Source organism: Protopterus annectens, chromosome 2.part1 (assembly GCF_019279795.1).
Source record: "Protopterus annectens isolate FY-2018-M chromosome 2.part1, PAN1.0, whole genome shotgun sequence".
NCBI classification, from domain to species: domain Eukaryota; kingdom Metazoa; phylum Chordata; order Ceratodontiformes; family Protopteridae; genus Protopterus; species Protopterus annectens.
The window spans coordinates 788,951,431-788,971,569 of record NC_056729.1 but is presented as its reverse complement, the minus strand read 5'-3'; the positions used below and the strand labels follow the sequence as shown (position 1 = coordinate 788,971,569).

General features: G+C 42.7%; 1 protein-coding gene across 1 annotated transcript in view; it reads left to right on the top strand.

Moving 5' to 3' along the window:
- The window catches only part of DLC1 (DLC1 Rho GTPase activating protein), a 132,928-nt gene that overhangs the window by 80,607 nt on the left and 32,182 nt on the right, over nt 1–20,139 (top strand). Inside the window, exons 7-8 of the mRNA XM_044062500.1 lie at nt 4,275–4,434; nt 19,453–19,651. Coding sequence (XP_043918435.1) covers nt 4,275–4,434; nt 19,453–19,651 — 359 coding nt within the window. The remainder of the gene's footprint in view (nt 1–4,274; nt 4,435–19,452; nt 19,652–20,139) is intronic.

Here is a 20,139-nt window from a genome sequence, read left to right as displayed (position 1 = left end):
CACACACACACACACACACACACACACACACACACACACTCGCCTATACTTTTGCATTCTGTGCAGTTTCTTTGCATCAAACTGCATTAAAAGAGATTATCACGTTCATTTTTCAGACTGCTAAAGTGGATGAAATTGAGATGTTCGGATAGGAGTGCCTTTCTATATTTACATGATGTTATATTGTGTATTATTAAATACACAAATATTGATTGCACTATATTCAGCAGTCAAAAACTGCACTTGACAGTCATAATCCTTGAATGCAGGTTTTCAGAAATAAGCAAGCTTTTTCAATTCAACAGTGTTAATCCACCCTGGGCATGTATGAGGACTGAATTATATGTTAAAAATTAACTTCTTGTATGTTTTTTATAGCCACGCACACCACTGATAGAATGACTGCTTATAACTTGACTTATTTTGTTTTCTGTTCATAGTTTTCATTGCAGCTAACCTATCATTTTGTTTCAGTAGCAATCATTTAATTAATATATAACATATGCATGTGCCTGTGTGCTATTTAAAGTAGCTTCATCTGCTTGTGGTTTTCAACATTTAGTGCAAACTGACTTTTTCCCTGTTTGTCAGCTAGAGTTTACAGCACTGACATGATACTTAATCTGTCAATTCACTTGATAGTTACTCCTTTTCTGTGCTATTGGAGGCCAATTACTGCCTTCTGCTTACATTTATTTGCTGCCTTTTGTCGCACTGGTAGGTTCTATATACAGTATATTATTATCAATTAAGATGCTGAGCAAAAAATGTGGAAGTAAGTTTCAAATGTTTTCTGTGTTGTGTGGTCTGCACAAATCTTTTAGCTTCTGCTGGCCATAGGTAAATATGTTCAAAAGAAAAATGAATGCAGCATCCTTAGATGTAGTAGCACCTCCGTGTATGCTGTAAATTGTTATTCTAATGTTGCACTTTTCAGCATCCTGTCTAATGTGCCCAGTTACTGTCTCATGTTGTTTAATCCTTCCCTTTGTCACCCCTTTCACCATGTATCACTTTGTTTGCCATGCCTGTGATTACTTGCAGGTCTGTGTATTCTCCTCCACCCCCACCTCATCTTAATTCCTAGCTCTTCTTAGAATGCAGTTTCTTATTACTTTCTGTCTGACAAACAAAGCAGCTGGACAACCAGTCTTTGGTATTAACTAAATAGCATGGCCCCTCATTGGCAGTGCTTTCTCAGTGTTAGCTTACCAAAAACAAAACACTTAAAACAGCCCCACATTTTTTTTCAGGGGGGTGCTCAGGCTCATTAAGCTAAGGTGAAGTAATCTGAAGTGCATTTCTTTGCTTTATTTTCTTATGTGTGCAGATGTTATTTGTCTCTTCGGCTTTTCCCGGTTAGGAGTCGCCACAGCGGAACTCCGGTCCGCTAATGATTGGCAGTAGATTTTTATGGTGCCGAGTTGCCAGCCCATTGCCCAACCTTCAGTGAAGGCACGCCCATTCACGCATGTCTTTCAAACACCACTCGACCGCGGGGAGGACATGCAGACTCCACACAGAAGGCACTCCAGCCGAGAATCGAACAGGCGAACCTCTTGCTGTGAGGCAACAACGCTACCACTGTTGTACCGATATGAATTTTAAAAGCCTCCTAGATAATGGACTTAAAGCCACTTACAGAGTTTAATTGTCTGAAGTGACTTCTTCACATTAGCTTTAACGTTAGTTAATAATATCCAGTAATCACAGCATGCGCGCGCACACACACACACACACACACACACACACACACACACACACACACACACACACACACACACACCTGGAATAGTGTAGTTTCTTGCCTCCCTGTCTGATCCTAACCAGATAAGTGTAGTAAGTCGGTAAAACTGAACACCTTTACTAAGTGATTGTAACATGCAGCTGTCTATTAGTAGATATTTCGCACCCAGCTGTAGCCTGAGGAGTCAGATGATGTCATGTGATGATATTCCCATCCCCTCCCCTAGTGTGCAGTAACTTCAGCTTCAAAGAGCCTGGTGTTCAAAGCATGTTATTATGAGAGCCATCTTAAATACAGAGTCTGTTTGTTCCCACTGATTGATGGGTTCTCCTCACATGCTTCACACGTTCCGGGGGATGTCGGGCATTCATTTCAAATTCCTGTGTTGCTGTCCACAGTTGCCAAGTACAGGTAGTTCATACTGTGTTTTAACGTATATAAAATTAAGATGACCTTCAGTAAGAGGAGCGTGAAACTGTGTGTGATGTTGCAGTAACACTCATCTTTTTTTAAACTCATGCCCCAAGAGTTACTGACTGACAGACAGTCTCCAGACTTTACCTGTATTTTGTCTGACATTCGTATACTCTACAAGGCATTTCCATCCCAGGTGACCAGGTTATTTTAGCAGGTGTTGATGGGAACCAGGCTTTACAAAGTGCAGCATCAGCAACTGTCCTCTTCACACCCCCATATTGGAGAACTTAAGCTCCAGCAAAATAATGACCCTCCTTACAGTAGTGGACAGAGGTCAGTTTTATTGGTTGTCTCTCAGCACAGAGCACCATGCTGTCTTTTAGTGGTCACTGGTTTAGTTCACTGGTCAGTAGTCAGTAGTAACACCATGCTGTTATTCAGTGACACAAGTGATTCCTGCCTTCTCCAAAGATGCAGCATTGAGATCATTTGGATAACAGAAATGCAAGTAAGTTGTAGTCATTTTGCACAGAATCTTACTTTAGAAGGTCTTAAATTCAGCATCTAAACAATCTTGAGTGCCATTATCTAATACTGCTGCTTGTATGATATAATTTGGGGCAGCTAATAAGGACTAATTGTATTACAATTCAGGTATCAGCTGTGATGGAAGTCCTGCTAGTATTAGTGTATTATTTTGCAGGGAGGTTGTATTCTGCTAGCTCAAATTAAGTAGTGCATTCCTTAAAGGCTTGCTTCATTATTCCAGTCCTAAAACCCTGACAGAGATTTTCATTACATGTTTTCTTTTCCAGAAAGCCAGAGGCTGAAGGAAATGTTCCAGCTGGCTCTGACCAGCAGTGTTACATCATCTTTTTATGTGTTCAAGTAGCACCAGCCAGCTGTGCACTTTTTTTTCCCTGAAAGCAGAGATGGAAAATGGTTCCTTTGGTTAAACTTAGCTACCAGTCTTTAGAATTGAAACAACCTGCATTGTTTGAGGTCACGGACAGAAGATTTGTTTTCATTCTGCTTGTGTCAGGCATGCTGGCCATTGTTGTTTTCCTGCTCTGCGTGGTGCTATTGACTGCCTTAAAATGACACGTGCAAACCGCATTAGTCCTGCAGGACTGCTGTGAACTGTTAGATTTATTTTTTTCTTTTTGTTAGCATCTCCCAGTTTGAGGCAAGGGGAAGAATCATAGATTGCCTTTTACTACAAATGAATGTGGGTTTAGCAGGATTGTGTTATGCACTTATCATTTTATAGTGCTAAGTTTGCCTGCTACATGCCTTTAGTACAACACGGCTAGATCATTTTGTAGCAGATCAGGAGTTACCAGGCAAAACCCATGTGCCTATATGAACCTTGTGCTCATCCTCCCCCTGTCCAAATGACCTCTGCCCTTCCCTTTTTATGGTCTACTGAGGTCATGGTTACAGACAGATTGCATTTCACATTTCCAACACACACAATTATCTTTGCAGATTTCATTTTTAAAATATTAGGTGTTCAATAGTAGCCGAAATGTATGCTCAATTTTATTCTAGATACCATAAAGCTGTACATCTTGTAGTTTAATGCCTAGTGCTTGCTTGTTACGTATAATGTTTCGTCTTTCTTACTCCAAATTATTTGAAATTGTTGATGGGCATATTTCTTCAAAGGAATGCGTTCCACTGATGTATTAAAAGCAGTAAAAGATTTGAAGAACAGGTTGGGGATAGCTTTTGAAGGCATTGTGTATTTTATGAAACCACCAAGAACGTCCATGTTCTAATTTGCTGATAAAGTTGTTGCCTCTAATGTATTTTTTTTGGGGGGGGATGCATTGGTAGGGGTTCTATTATGCCAGGGCTCACAGCACAAGAGCCACCTGTTTATATTCCATCATAAAGGATATCTGCAGTGTGGCTTCAGAAAGCTGTCAAATTATTAGTTGAAAATATCCTGGTTTATATTTTCTGGAGCTCATTTCTCATATAATTGGGGTGGGGCTATGCAACTGTTTTGTTTTAAAATGTAAAGTTTTGATATTCAGATTTAAATGAAGGTGGAAGCAACTTAAGATGCTCCAAGTTACATGTTTTATTTTTCCCCTTTTTATAGGGCAGTGTCAAAGTTCATGAAGAGGATAAAGGTGCCAGATTACAAAGACCGGAATGTTTTTGGGGTACCCCTGCTGGTGAATGTGCAGAGAACTGGCCAGCCTCTCCCTCAGAGCATACAGCTGGCTATGCGCTATCTTCGCAATCACTGTTTGGACCAGGTAAATGTGCTGTTGGCATTACAGAATGAATTACATGACAAAAACAGTAGGGAGGTGCTGACGATCTTTATAAGCACTTGTGATCAGGAAATATGAAGTAATTTCATGTCATCTAACACTACTGTTCACTTCTGGCACAGTTAAGTACTTATGAGCAGCCTTGTACATCTGTCTAATGACTTGAAATGTTGAGGTACTATTGCATAGCCAAGCCCATAGGTGTCTGTAGCAAAGCTACAGTATTTCATCAGTATGTGCCAAGAGATGTTTTTATTTCTGGCTTATGACTTAAGTTCTGCATAACAGAAAATGTCTGCAATTGTTTAGACTCCCATATTCTTCCTTGTACATCTACTAGAATCATTATAGCCTGAACATTAATGACTTGCACTTGCTTTTTCTTCCCGAAATATGTCAGATGTCATACTGTGCCCTATTGTGATTAGCTTCCTACAACCATTTCTTTTCTAGTCATATTCTGTTTTTTACAGTAATTTTTTTGTAAAATAAGTGTTCAGATTTAACAAGGGCAAACATCGATAAGCTTCAACAAATGAAGGAAAAAGGTGTGACAAAATATCCCATTATTTTTGCCTCATTTTTGTCCTTTATTATCAATGTTAGTATCTAAAGTCATAAACGGCAGTGGCAGATATGCACATATTGCATGTTGTCATCATCCCCCCTACACACATACACACACACACACACACACACACACACACACGCACACACACACACTCAAATATGCTATTAATTCTTTGGCATAATCAAGTGATTAGAACACTTGCCTGTAGCAGAAACTTCAGGATTGAAAGCAGCACCTCTTAAAGTGTCCCAAGCATATGAGATTCAGAAATGTTTTAAAAAAAATCAAGCTGTAGACAGAAGTGAAAAAGTTGTGATGGAACAGTTTTGATCATATGTTTGAGTTTGGTAGTACTGACAACCCTGTATTATTGTAATTTGTCATACCCTAAAATTTGCACAATGTGGGCATTCGTTCCTAGCTTTTGCTACAAAACAGACTACTGTTTTCTATAATATGATGTCATTTTTGCCCTTTTCCTTTTACTTGAGCATCCTGTCACTGTCAGCTTTGGGTTGCTCTGTCTCGAGGTCAGGACATATCTGTGCATACCTCTCAACCTCCGAAAATTGAAAATCAATGCAGTGACCTTTAAAAATCTTAGCAGAGGGTCAAAAATAGGAACGCTTCCTTATTTTTCGCAATAGAATTTCTTCATGTACTAGATCCTGTCATGGAATGCCCTTAGTTTGTTTATTAATCAGGTATATATCCATTACAGGATTTGAAATCACGATGAGATTTAGCTTTGTAAAAGAGGTCAGTAAATCTGTAAGGAGCAAGATTTAATCTGAGGGCTATAACCAGTGCTGTACTTTATTTATAGCAGTTGAGAGATATGTGTCCAAGTGCTTGTTAATGGCTTTTTCAACTGTCACCCTTTATTTTATTATGTCAGCAACTTCCTTTTTGGGGAGATTATAGTTCTTGTTTCATTTAGTACACCTTCTCATTTGTTTACATCACCCTGAGTCTGACATAGATGTGAATTTTCCTTACAAAAGGAAGGAAATCAATCTGTACTACTTTGGATCATCCAGTTCTTGCCTACAAGTGAGCAACTTAGAAGTGTGTCATTAAGCTGCTGAAAGAGATATGTTATTCAGCACATTATGAAGCTTAGAGGCACAGCAGTTAACAGTGGTACCTTATAGCACTCACTTCTTCAGTTTGGCTCTTGACAGGCAGGATGTTCTTCGTGTTTCACTGTTGCAGTCATCACATTTGGGTTATCTGCCTGCAGGTAGCCCTCAGCCAGCCTGAATACCAGAGTCTTGGGATTTCTGCGTCGGGTGCTGTCACTTCTTCCATGATGTCAGGTCATCATGGGTATAAAACATGCAGCTGATGCCATTACATCAGTCTTTCATGCCGTGTGGTGCCCGAAGCAGAAGCAGTTCGCAAGTGCCGGTCGGCCGAATCCATTTTTCGAGTTTCAGACCTGAAGTCTTCTAAAAGATAAGTACCCCGTTGGGAATCCTTTTTTCTTGCTCTAACCGAAGTCAGAAAAAAATTAATAATTGTCTTGCCTGTGGAAAGCAAATACCTCACAGAGGTTTTCATTTGTACTGCGTCACATGGTTAGGCCCAGACCACAACATCCCTCACTGTTGGTTTTATGCCTTGTTCAACGCCCGAACTATTCGTCGTCGGGCAATTTTTGTAGCTAAATTCTTTCGCTCTCAATTTCCATACTCTGAAATGGCTTCGGTGAGCCATCCGACTACCGATCTTCTGAAAAAAACAAAAGGATAAAGACAGAGACAGACCGCATAGGTCCAAGGCTGCCAAAGATGCTAACGTTAAGCTAGTCACCAGTCCGCTGGTACTCAGTGAGGCCCTTTCACAGCCCCTGATACCTGCTTCTACAGATTCGCAGGCCTCTACTGAGACCCATTCAGAGTCTGGTATGCCGCGAGATGCTTCTTCGACTATGGAACCTGCAGATGTCTCTACCTTGGATGGGTCTGGAGCTGCTGTGCAGGGACCGGCTTCTGAGGGTGTATTCAGGCCTTCCCATTTTCATATTAAACCGATGACTTCCTTTCAAACCAAAAATACCAAATTTCTCAGACCTAAACTTCACACTACGCCTTGGAAACCGACAACCAAAGCACATTCTCAGGCCCACATGCCACAAAAACAAATGATTAAAATGGCTGAGGACCTCATTACTTTAATTAGGGGAAGTCAGCCTTCACCCTCAAAAAGACCCAGAACTAATTTTCCTTCTGATTCTTCTGATCAGGAATCTGATAACTCTGATCCTTCTGATTTCCAGGACATATCCTTATCTACTTATGAGGATTCTGATGCAGAGGATTCCATTCCCTCTGCTTCCCCTCCAGAAGATTTTTCCTTTGGTGAATTCCTGCACACCCTTAGACAGCATTTCTGCTGGGAGAGCCAGGACTACTCCCAGTCCAAAAAGAGACTCGGGGAATTTTTAAGCTTGCCTCAGCACAGGCCTCTAGCTATCCCTCCTGTTCTGGAAATTGTAGATGATGTCTTCCTGGAATCCAGCCTTACCCCTGATACTTTGCCTCCAGCTCCCAGGAAACCTGACAGATACTATAGACTGCCTGACTCCCACAAATTCCTTCTCAGGAATCCTACTGCAGATCCAGAGACCATTTCCCAGGGACCTAAAGGCATTAAGGCTACAACTGCCAAAAATCCTACCTCTTTGGACAGGGATTCCAGAGCTTTAGACAGATGGGGTAAAAAGGTATACACCTCTGCTATGCTTGCCATTAGGGCTTTAAATTGCCAGTTCCATATCTTAAAGTATCAGCAGCATATTATGGAGCTAATTAAACAAAAAATTTTGTTGATTCCTGATTGTCCAAAACACAAAGATTTGCAAGAGTTAATGCATTCTGCTAACCAAGTTGGTAAACATACTTTGCAATGTGGGTTTGATGCTGTAGAAGCATCTTGTAGGGCTGCTGTCACTGAGTATGTTCTTAGAAGACATGCCTGGTGTAAGGAACAAAACTTGCCAGATCATGTCAAAGCAAAATTACTGGATGCACCATTAAATCAAGAGCGTCTATTTGGTAATAAAGCAGAAGAAGTCCTCAAAAGGATGGAGGAGAAAGCTAAATCTATGCAAACTGTTAAAGATTTCTTACAAGTACAGCCACCTAGATTCAGTAGGCATTAGCCTTCAAAAAACTGGTCTTTTCCAGTCCCTTATAGGCCTTCTCAGTCTAAGCCCAGACCACCAAGACTTCAGTCTCAGGTTATACACTGATCTAAGCAATGGAGTGCTCCCATGACCAAAACAGGGAGTAGTAAGCCACCATCCTATGGTAAAATTGCACAATGACTTATCCTTAACTCCTCCAAACCTTGCCCAAGTACTTGCACCTTTAGGAGGGAAACTAGCACTGCATGCCAAAAACTGGCAATACATTACCCAAGACAAATGGGTCTTAAACATTGTTTCCCAGGGATACAGATTCCATTTCCACTCACTCCCATCCATAAGTGGATGGCCAGACCTCCCCCCAAGCCAGTGGGCAGAGGCCCAAAAGCAAGTACTTTTTCTTCTCTGTATCAAGGCTATTCAACCTGTCCCAGCAGAACAAAGGGGACAAGGTTTTTATTCCAGACTGTTTCTGCTCCCCAGAAAAGAAAACTCTTGGCGTCTTATCCTGGATCTGTCTATTCTCAACACCTTTTTGGTGGTTCCAAAATTCAAAATGCTAACTCTCCAGCAGCTGCTTCCTATGCTAGCTAAGGACTCCTGGCTAGCAACCCTAGATTTAAAAGAAGCTTATCTGCACATCCCCATAAGAGAATCTTGCAGGAAATACCTATGCTTCAGAGAAGGCTCTATGCAATATCAGTTCTCTGCACTTCCCTTTGTCTTATCTACTGTTCCCAGGGTATTCACAAAGTGCCTAGCTCTAGCCATTGCATATTGCAGGCAGAGAAGAATTCAAATTTACCTATACTTGGACGATTGCCTGATTCAGGCTGAAAGCCAGGAATTGCTACTTCAGCACCTGGCATTTGTAAAGAGATTTCTAACTTTACTGGGGTACACCATCAACGAAAATAAATCACAGCTGGTACCCAGCCAACAGAATATATTCCTGGGAGCAAACTTGAACACAACTTCCCAGATGGCATTCCTCACTCCAGAGAAACAAATTTATTTGACAAACTACTTCAATCTACTGGCCACCAAAACCCGGCTATCTGCAAGAAAAATACTGCAAGCCCTAGGGTTCATGGTTCAACTAATTCCATATGCAAGACTGCATATGAGGAAACTTCAATGGTACCTAAAACGTCTCTGGTGTCCCTTGCCTAAGGACAGAGTTTCGTTGGTGAGCAGAGGCCTGCAACCACAACAAGGGACTCCCTTTCACTCTACCCCCTGCCGCCCAAACCCTAACAGACACATCAGACTATGCATGGGAGGGCCCACATGGCAGGGCACTGCATTCAGGGCAAATAGAATCCAAAGCAAATGCACCTGCATATCAATCAGAAAGAAATTTTAGCTGTACAGAATGCTCTGACAGCCTTCAAAGGCCTTATTCTTCCAGGACAACTGTTGGTAAAGACAGACAACACCACAGTTATGTGGTACATAAACAAGCAGGGGGAACCCATTCCTACCCACTCTGCAGACTAGCCATGGTTCTGTGGAACACAGCCTTGAGCAACCAAGTGCACTTACATGCTCATTTCCTGCCAGGCAAACTAAATTCACTGGCAGACGACATAAGCAGAAATCTCATGGACCCACACGACTGGAGACTGGAACCCAAAATATTCAAGCTTTTGAGAAACATGTGGGGGACACCAGAGATCGACCTTTTTGCTTCCCCTCAGAACAATCAATTTTGCACCAGAACTCCCCACAGCCAAGCTTGGAAAGTGGATACCCTGTCCTTCACCTGGGAAAGCCTGTCAGTCTCTGCCTTTCCCTCTCTGCCCCTTCTCTCAAAGGTTCTACTAAAACTCAAACAGGACAAGCCAAGGACAATCCTGACTGGCCGTGCCAGCACTGGTACCCTCTTTTGCACAGTGTGACAGTGCTACAACTATGGCACCTGCCTCAGATTCCTTCCCTGCTGTCCAAGGAAGCTGGCCAGATTCTGCACCCTCCGCTACAGACCCTGAACCTTGCAGCCTGGCTAATCCCCTGAATTCAACACAAGCAGCCCTCAGTAAGCAGGTGCTGGCTGTCATTCTTGAGGCAAGGAGGCCTTGTACTAGAAAATCCTATTCGGAAAAGTGGAAAAGATACTGTTCCTGGATCCAGTCTTAGGGAATGGCCACAACTGTGCCCTGCTTACCTCATATACTAGATTACTTAACAGAAATGCTCCACAAAGGTTTATCCTTCTCTTCAATTAAGATTCTTGCCTCTGCCATCTCAGCTCATTATAATACTGAGCCACCCCTCTTCTCTCATCCTCTGGTAAAACAGTTCCTGAGAGGAGCCAAAATGTAAGACCCCCCCCCAGGAAAGCTCCCACTCCAGCCTGGGACCTTAACTTTGTGTTAGAAAAGCTCACGCTTCCACCCTATGAACCTGCGGCTACAGCAGAGTTAAAATTCCTCTCATGGAAAACAGCTTTACTTCTAGCCATCACTTCAGCAAGAAGAGTGTCTAAATTGCAGGCCCTTATGGCAGTGGAACCCTTCATTATCTTCCATGCAGACAGGGTTTCCCTCAGGACTAACCCATCTTTTGTGCCCAAGGTGGTGTCTAGTGTGGCTTTAAACCAGTCCATTCATTTGCCAACCTTTTTTTCCTAATCCTCAGAATAAAGGAGAAAGGATCCTGCATTCTCTGGAGGTGCATAGGCAGCTTAGGTTCTATTTGGACAGGACTAAGCCTCTCAGAAAATCTGACCAGCTGCTAGTCAGCTTTGCTGCAGGGGCAGAGGGCAAGGCATTTCAAACCAAACCATTTCTAAATGGATAGCACACTCCTTACATTTCTGCTACAAGCACCAAAGGAAATCTATCCCACAGGGGATCAGTACACATTCCACTACAGCTACATCTACCTCTACAGCATTTCTCAGGGGAGTCCCTGCCAGGGACATCCTGGAAGCTACAACCTGGAGCTTTGTGCACACTTTCACCAAGCACTACCACTTGCCTATATTTTCTAAATCCAGAGCTGGATTTTCCACAGCAGTCTTACAGGGCCTGATTGCCAGCCCTAATTCTTCATAACTACCTCCACCCTTCCTTAGCTTTGGGAATCAACCCAAATGTGATGACTGCAACAGTGAAACATGAAGAACACAGTACAGTTGTGTACACTTACTATAAATGTAGATGTTCGAGTGTATTCAGTGTTGCAGTCCTGGTTACCCTCCCTCCATCCCGCTGACTTCTCTTTACTTCTACCTATCTTTTTTGTTTGGCATATCTTATATCATTGGTATTTGTTTTTTTGCTGGGGGTGTCGCATACCATGTAATTGCTACCTATTTTGGGGGCACCTGACATCTGGGGCAAGAAAAACTGATTTAATGGTGTCGGCTGCATGTTTTATACCCCTGACGACCTGACGTCATGGAAGAAACGACAGCATCCAATGCAGAAATCCCAAGACTCTGGTATTCAAGTCGTCTGAGGGCTACCTGCAGGCAGATAACCCAAATGTGATGAATGCAACAGTGAATACAATTGAACATCTACATTTATGGTAAGTGTACACAACTGTACTTTTGCTTTCTCTGTGGAGCCTGCATGTCCTGCCTGGGTTTTTGCTGGGTACTGTGTTTTTTTTCCACATTTCAAAGGTGTTCCTTTTATAATTTGATGTTCCTGTGTATGTATGTTAATGACAGTGCATAGCTGTATGTGCACTGGAAGTGGTGGTATAGGTTCTGGTTCCTACATAATTCTGGAATAGATTAATTTGACAGTCGGAGAATTAATGAATTACAGTATTTTAAGAAGAAGTCTTCAGAAGCAACCATTCTCCCAAAATTGTTTTCAAATGGAGTGCCATTTTGGAGCAAGACAAATTATACCGTGAACACTTAGGGTGATACTCAGACAGTGGTATTGCAGAGAAAATCAAGATATAATCACAAACATTTTTTTTCCTGTTTCTGCCAACAGTGGCCTGCTTGAGGAATATCTGTTACAGACACTTGCTCTGTAGTCATTTGGTCTCATTCCCCATGCAACACACACCTTCAGTAAGCATTTTTGACTTGACTGTGTCTAAAGGACCACTTTTGAGTTGTCAGGTCTGTAGGACTCTGCCATCTAAGCTGCAGTCTGTGCTGGTCCTCCCACTCCTTACATCCTTGTGGTACTTCTTTCAATCCTTTCCTATCCCAGGGTGCATCAGCATTGATCTCAGTGTTATCTGTGTCAGATGTAATCTGATGTGTATCAGAAGGTGTATGAAAGACCCCTCTTTGATGGTTAGGTGTACCCATCTGCTGCCCACTCCCTAAATTGTTTCTTTTTTTCTCTACATATCCATCTCGCCTCCATGCCTGAAACTATTAAGCCTCCTGATATCAGTCTTGGACCTATTCATTCCCTTGCAGCTGGAGAGCCTCCACTGAGGTGAGAGCTGACTGGAATGATCATTATGCAGGCAGCCATGGAGGTGGTCTTCATTCACACTGGCATTCTAACAGTGAATGTTTCTATTTTAGGTCCTAAATCTACCCATGGTGGCTGCTATCAGCACTTGTCACTTTGGGGCCTTCTATTTCTTCCACCGGTGTGGGAGCAGAAGACCATCTTTTCCTTGTTTGGCATTAGCTGGCCAACTAAGCCTTTACTCCTGCCTCCCCAACTGCTGCTCTCTCTTATCCTTCCCTGCCTGGCTTCTCCTGTTTGCTTGTTGCTCCTCAAATTCTGGATGTCCGAGTCATGGTCAGGGTTCATGTCTGAATGCCTCAGAGCAGGAGTAAATAGGTACATCTTCCATAAATAGCAGATGTTCATCGTGTTACACTGCTGCAGTCATTACACTTGGGTTATCCTGCCATCAGGCGGTTCCCCAGTCGGCCTGAGTTCCAAAGTCTTGGTCCAGCGTCAGTTGCTGTCGCCTCCTCCCTGACGTCAGTGCGACAGGGGTATATAAGATGCAGCCGACACCATTTTCGTCAGTCTTTCTTGCCGCGCGGTGCCCGAACAGAAGCAGTTCACAAGTGCCGGTCGGACGACTCCTGAGATTTTCATTCCGAATCCAGAACCAAAGTCTTCTACAAAGCTAAGTACCCCATTGGGGAAACTTTTTCTTGCCTCAGACCGATGTCAGTAAAGGTTAATAACTGTATTTCTTGTGGGAAGCAAATACCTCATAAGGATTTCCACTCCTACTATATTCCATGCCTAGGCCCCAACCACAACGTCGCTGGTTGTCGGTTTTGTGCTAGGTTTAACAAACGCACTATTAAACATCTATTTGATTTTGCCCGATATTATTTTGGTAGAAAATTCAATTACACCATGCCGTCGGAACGTCCGATGACCGGATTACATAAAAAGCGCAAAGACAAGGACAGGCATCCGAGGCCCAAAACTGATGACGAGGCCTCTTCTAGGCCGGTCGCCGGTTCTCTGTTTTTCAGCGAGGCACCTACGCAGCCCCTGACATCCGCATCCACAGAACCACAGACCTCCTCCGACTCCCACATGGAGCTGGCTGGGCCTTCGGATGCTCTGTTTTCAGCCTACCGAAACTAACCCTACTGAGGGAACCAAAGTAGCTGAGCAATCCACAGCTTCAGAGGGTGTCTTCAGACCTACCCAGTTAACCATTAAACCCTCTGCTAAGTCTAAGGCCCCATTAAAAGCAAAGAAACAGATTCAGCATTCTCCAGGACAGGCTTCCATGCCTAAGAAACAAATGCTGAAAATGGCCGAAGACCTAATCACCCTGATCAGGGGGTCCCATCCCTCTCCTGATAAAAGGCTCAGACAGGATGCAGATTATGAATCTTCCGACCAGGTGTCCATTTCTTCAGATTCATCCTCAGACCTAGGATATTCCTTACCCCCTTATGAGGATTTGGATGCTGAGGAATCCATTCCATCAGCCTCTCCACCTGAGGACTACTCCTTCGGGGAGACCTTACATATCATGAGGGAGCATTTCCATTGGGAAGGCCAGGATTACTCAGAATCCAAGAAAAGGCTCCAAGACTTCCTTTTGTTGCCTCAACACAGACCCCTTGCTATTCCGCCAGTGTTAGATATTGTGGATGATGTGTACACTGAATCCAGCTTAAACCCTGACTCCTTACCTCCAGCCCCAGTTAAACCTGATCGATATTACAGAGTCCCTGACTCTCACAAATTTCTGTATAAAAGCCCTGTTGCTGACCCTGAAACTATTTCTCAGGGACCCAAAGGGATTAAGGCTTCATCAGCAAAAAAAACAGTTCCCTCTGACAGAGATTCCAGAGCATTAGACAGATGGGGAAAGAAAGTATATACGTCTGCAACTTTAGCAATGAGAGCCTTAAATTGCCAGTTTCACATGCTAAAATATCAGCAATTTTTGATGTCTCAGTTGAAACAAAAGATGCTTCCAGTTTCAGATCCTCCTAATTTTAAAGAAATGCAGGATTTATTGCATGCAGCTGAACAAGTGGGAAAACATACTTTGTAATGTGGGTTTGATTCCTTAGAGGCCTTCTGTAGAGCAGCAGTTACAGGCTCTGTCATTAGAAGGCATGCTTGGTTAAAGGAACATATATTACCAGATCATATTAAGGCAAAATTATTGGACGCACCTTTGCAGTGGGATGTGTTGTTTGGAGTTAAGGCAAAGGAGGTATTAAAGAAGATGGAGGATAAGGCAAAATCCATGCAAACGGTGAAGGATTTCTTACAGGTTCAGCCTCCTCGTTTTAGCAGAAATTGGCCAACAAAGAATTGGTCCTTTCCAATCACAGACAGACCTCAAAGAGGCAGATACAGACGTCCAAGAGGTAGAGGTCAAGCACAAGGTCCTTACAGGCCTCAACAATGGGGTACACCAGGCCAGAAGGAAGGGGAAGACAGGCCCCAACCATATAAAAAGCAGCCTCAATGACTTCCCACTACAGCTTCCAAACAGTTCTCTCTTGGCAGCCCCCTTAGGAGGTAAACTGGCACTTTTCTATCACAATTGGATTTGCTTCACCAAAGACAAATGGGTTCTCAACATTGTATCTCAAGGTTACAGGTTCCAATTTCACACTTTGCCAAGGTTAAAAAGAATGCCAAATCTGCCACCATATCAATGGGCAGAGGCTCAAAAACAAATTACAGCACTCATGAACATGAGAGCTATTCAAAAGGTACCACCACAGGAGCAAGGACAAGGATTTTATTCAAGACTCTTTCTGGTTCCCAGAAAGGACAAAGCCTGGAGACCCATTCTGGATCTTTCTTCTTTAAACACTTACCTGGATGTTCCGAAATTCAAAATGTTGACACTACAGCAGCTTCTTCCCATGCTGGGCAAGAAAGCTTGGCTTGTGACTTTGAACCTCAAGGAGGCATACCTGCATGTCCCTATCAGACAAAACTGCAGAAGATACCTCAGATTTCTAGCTGGTTCAATGCACTATCAATTCTCTGCACTGCCCTTTGGCTTATCTACTGCACCCAGGGTCTTCACAAAGTGCCTGGCACCAGTAATTGCATTTTGCAGACAAAAAGGAATTCAAATTTATCCATACCTGGACGATTGCCTGATTCAAGCAGAGAGCAAGGACATTCTTCTAAAGCATCTGGCGTTCGTAAAAAAATTATTAAGTTACCTGGGATACACAATAAATGAAATAAAATCAAAACTAGTGCCCTCACAACAGATAATATTCCTGGGTGCCAGCTTATCTCATGCCAGACAAGCAAGGACAACTGACTCAATACTTTCAATTGATGACAACAAAGACCCAACTCCCTGCAAGAAAAATTCTGCAGGCCTTGGGCTACATGGCGTCTTGCATACTACTAATTCCATATGCCAGACTGCCTATGAGGAAATTACAATGGTACCTAAAGAGTGTATGGTCTCAATACTGTCAAAGTTTGGAAACAGTTATACCACTAATTCCTTTCTTTCAACAGGAGTTTCGCTGGTGGGCTCAAGCTTGTCACCTCAACAAGGGGCAGCCTTTTACTCAACCCACAGCCAGGCAAACACTGACAACAGATGCATCGGATTACGCCTGGGGAGCACACATGGCAGGAAAATGTATTCAGGGCGAGTGGCCCACAGAGCAAAGGCATCTTCACATCAATCAAAAAGAGATGCTATCTGTACAAAATGCACTTATAGCTTTCAAGGACCTGCTGCATCCAGGACAACTACTACTAAAGACAGACAACACCACGGTTATGTGGTACATAAACAAGCAAGGGGGCACGCATTCCTACTACCTCTGCAGACAAGCCATGACTTGTGGAACACAGCTCTAGACTACCAAGTCAATCTGCAAGCACAATTCCTGCCAGGAAAGAAAAACACACTGGCAGACGACCTAAGCAGAAACATCATGGATCCCCACAAATGGGAATTAAATCCACAAGTATTCAGAATGATAACACAAAAATGGTGGAGCCCGGACATATATCTGTTTGCATCCCCAAAGAACTGCCAGCTACAGAAATTCTGCACAAGGAGTTACCATCCACAAGCATGGAAAGTGGATGCCCTCTCATTCAGCTGGAAAAACCTACAAGTATACGCTTTCCCTCCTTTACCTCTCCTTCCAAAGGTACTCATAAAAGCCAGGCATGAAGAGCCAAAGATGATCCTGATTGCACCAGACTGGCCACGCCAGCACTGGTACCCAATCTTAAAGAACTTAGCACAAGAACCACCCTGGATTTTGCCTCAAATCCTACATTTGCTGACACAGCACAACAATCAGATACTTCACAGCCAGCTAAAGACCTTAAACCTAGCTGCATGGAAAATACCTTAGTCAAGCAAGCAATGCCTCTCTCCAAAGCTGTTATGGATGTCATTCTGGAGGCCAGAAGGCCTAGCACCAGGAAAGCCTACTCGGATAAATGGAAAAGATTCTGTGCCTGGAACCAGGCACACAGCCTTGACCCTCTTGTCCCAAACATTCCTCAGATACTTCAATATTTAACTGAGATGCTGGACAAGGGCCTCTCCTTCCCCTCAATCAAGATCCACACCTCAGCCATTTTTGCTCATTACAACACGGATCCACCAATTTTTTTCTAATCCTTTGCTCAAACAGTACCTCAGAGGGGCTAAAAACATAAGACCGCCCCGTAGAGCACCTACTCCAACTTGGGACCTCAACTTTGTTTTGGAAAAATTAACTTTACCTCGTTTTGAGCCAGCTAACACAGCAGAATTAAAATACATATCTTGGAAAACTGCTCTGCTACTGGCAATAACATCAGCACGAAGAGTTTCAGAATTACAGGCACTAATGGCAGTGGAACCTTTCCTCATTTTCCACCAGGACAGGGTGTCTTTAAGAACTAACCCTACGTTTATGCCAAAGGTGGTATCAAGTGTGGCTCTAAACCAAACTATTCATTTGCCAACTTTCTATCCAAAACCACAGAACAAGGGGGAGAAACTACTACATTCTTTGGACATTCACAGGCAGTTACACTTCTACTTGGACAAAACCAAAGCTTTCAGAAAATCTGAGCAATTATTGGTAGCATATGCTGCAGGAGCACAGGGCAAAGCCATCTCAAAACAGACTATTTCAAAATGGATAGGACATTGCATACATTTCTGCTATTCTCACCATGGGAAACCTTTACCTAGCAGCATTAGATCTCACTCCACCAGGGCAACAGCCACTTCAACTGCCTACCTCAGAGGAGTACCTGCCAAGGATATTTTGGAAGCAGCAACATGGAGTTCTGTGCATACCTTCACCAAGCATTACCATTTACCTTTATACTCCAAATCCAGAGCTGGCTTTGCCACTGCTGTGCTGCAGGGCCTTGTAGCCACCCCTAATGCCTTATAGATCCAGCTTCCCTACCTCAGCTTTGTGATTCCACCCAAGTGTAATGACTGCAGCAGTGTAACACGATGAACATAGTACAGTTTTGTACCTACCATAAATGTAGATGTTCGAGTGTAAACACTGCTGCAGTCTAGGTTTCCCTCCCTCCTTCCCTCTTACTTGCTGGTACGTACCTATGTCTTCTACGCTTTACTACCTATGGGGAGTATTTGCTGGTAAATGAAAGTTGTTGTTTGCTTTTCTTATGTATGTTTTATTAGCAATTTGAATTGCTTACCTATTTGGGGGCACCTGACATCTGGGGCAAGAAAAACTGAAGAAAATGGCGTCAGCTGCATCTTATATACCCCTGTCGCACTGACGTCAGGGAGGAGGTGACAGCAACCGATGCCGGACCAAGACTTTAGAACTCAGGCCGACTGGGGAACCACCTGAAGGCAGGATAACCCAAGTGTAATGACTGCAGCAGTGTTTACACTCGAACATCTACATTTATGATAGGTACAAAACTGTACTTTGTTGCTGTTCCATGTAAGTCAGGCCTGTATGTATTCTTGCTACCTGACTACTAATATAAAATAGTGTTGAATTGGCATTATTATTTGTTGATTTTAAATGAAGTGGTAAGGAGAACAATTAAAGAGCCACAGGAATGAGTGAGCTTTTATACACACATTATGGTATGAGTTGGCACGGTACATACATGACAGAGTGTGGGATTTTGCCAAAAAAAAAGAAACAAATTCTGATTGATGGAGAAGCAGTAAGAATACGTAATCTAGAATTTACAAGCAAAGGAGGAAGGTATAACATTTCATCTGCTACTGTTTTTTTGACTGTTAAACCCTGTTAAATCTTGGACAGCTGAACTGAAGGGTCATGCAGTTACATACGAACACTTCTTTTTTGTAAAAATGAAATAGTGTGTATTTTAACAGGTGGTAAGGTATGTAATTTTCTAAATTATCCTCAGATTAATAATTTCAACAGTTTCTTAATTTAAAAGTCTTGTTTTTTTTCTTTGACCTTTGAAAGTCTGTACATTTAATGGCAGGGTCCACAGAAGCCTTGGCAGCTGTGCTTATTCAGAGTGTCTGCAGTCCACTGTGTGATTGGACCAGTGTGTGTGTGTGTGTGTGTGTGTGTGTGTGTGTGTGTGTGTGTGTGTGTGTGTGTGTGTGTGTGTGTGTGTGTGTGTGTGTGTGTGTGTGTGTGTGTGTTGGAGGCATGAAACTGTGTGGCCTAAAATATTTATTTCCATAAAAGTATGGTGCTGGTGGGAGGAAGGAGATAATGGTAGCATCTTAATGTTTTTCCTGTCTTCCTTTTATTTTGTTACATTTTACCTGCAGACATCACACTGCTTGATTTTGAATATTTATCTCTCTCCCTCTCTTTCACGTTTCTCACTATGTTTTTGCACATCTGTAATAAAATGTTTTATTTTTGCAGGTTGGCCTCTTTCGGAAATCAGGAGTGAAGTCCAGGATTCTTGCCCTGCGGCAGATGAATGAAAATAGTGCAGACAACACCAGCTATGATGGCCAGTCTGCTTATGATGTTGCAGACATGCTGAAGCAGTACTTCAGGGATTTGCCAGAACCCGTTATGACGAACAAGCTGTCTGAGACATTCCTGCAAATATATCAGTGTAAGTAGCAATTGTGGGCATGTATTCTACCATGATCCTTAACACCCCAGGTAAAAAAGGAAAGCTTTGCTGTTATATTTATCTGAAGATGTCTTTCAGAACTGTCTGTTCTCAGCAGGAAATACACTCATTCTATTTGATACCCATTCGATTTTTTTCAATTTTAGAGTTTCTCTAGCACTGTAGTAAAAAAAAAAAAAAAATGAATTTATTTTATTGAAAGAATATTTTGACCTCTTAGAGGAGTTGCACCGTTATGTGATGGCCAGTTATGCCGTGTCAGTAAGCAAATTTTCAAATTATTTGAATAAAGTTATTTCAGGCAAGGATTTATGCTTGCCACAGGGTGCAGCTACACTGGAAATGATTGGAATAAATTAAGGGGTGTAAGGTGTGTGTGTGTGTGTGTGTGTGTGTGTGTGTGTGTGTGTGTGTGTGTGTGTGTGTGTGTGTGTGTGTGTGTGTGTGTGTCTGTGTGTGTGTCTGTG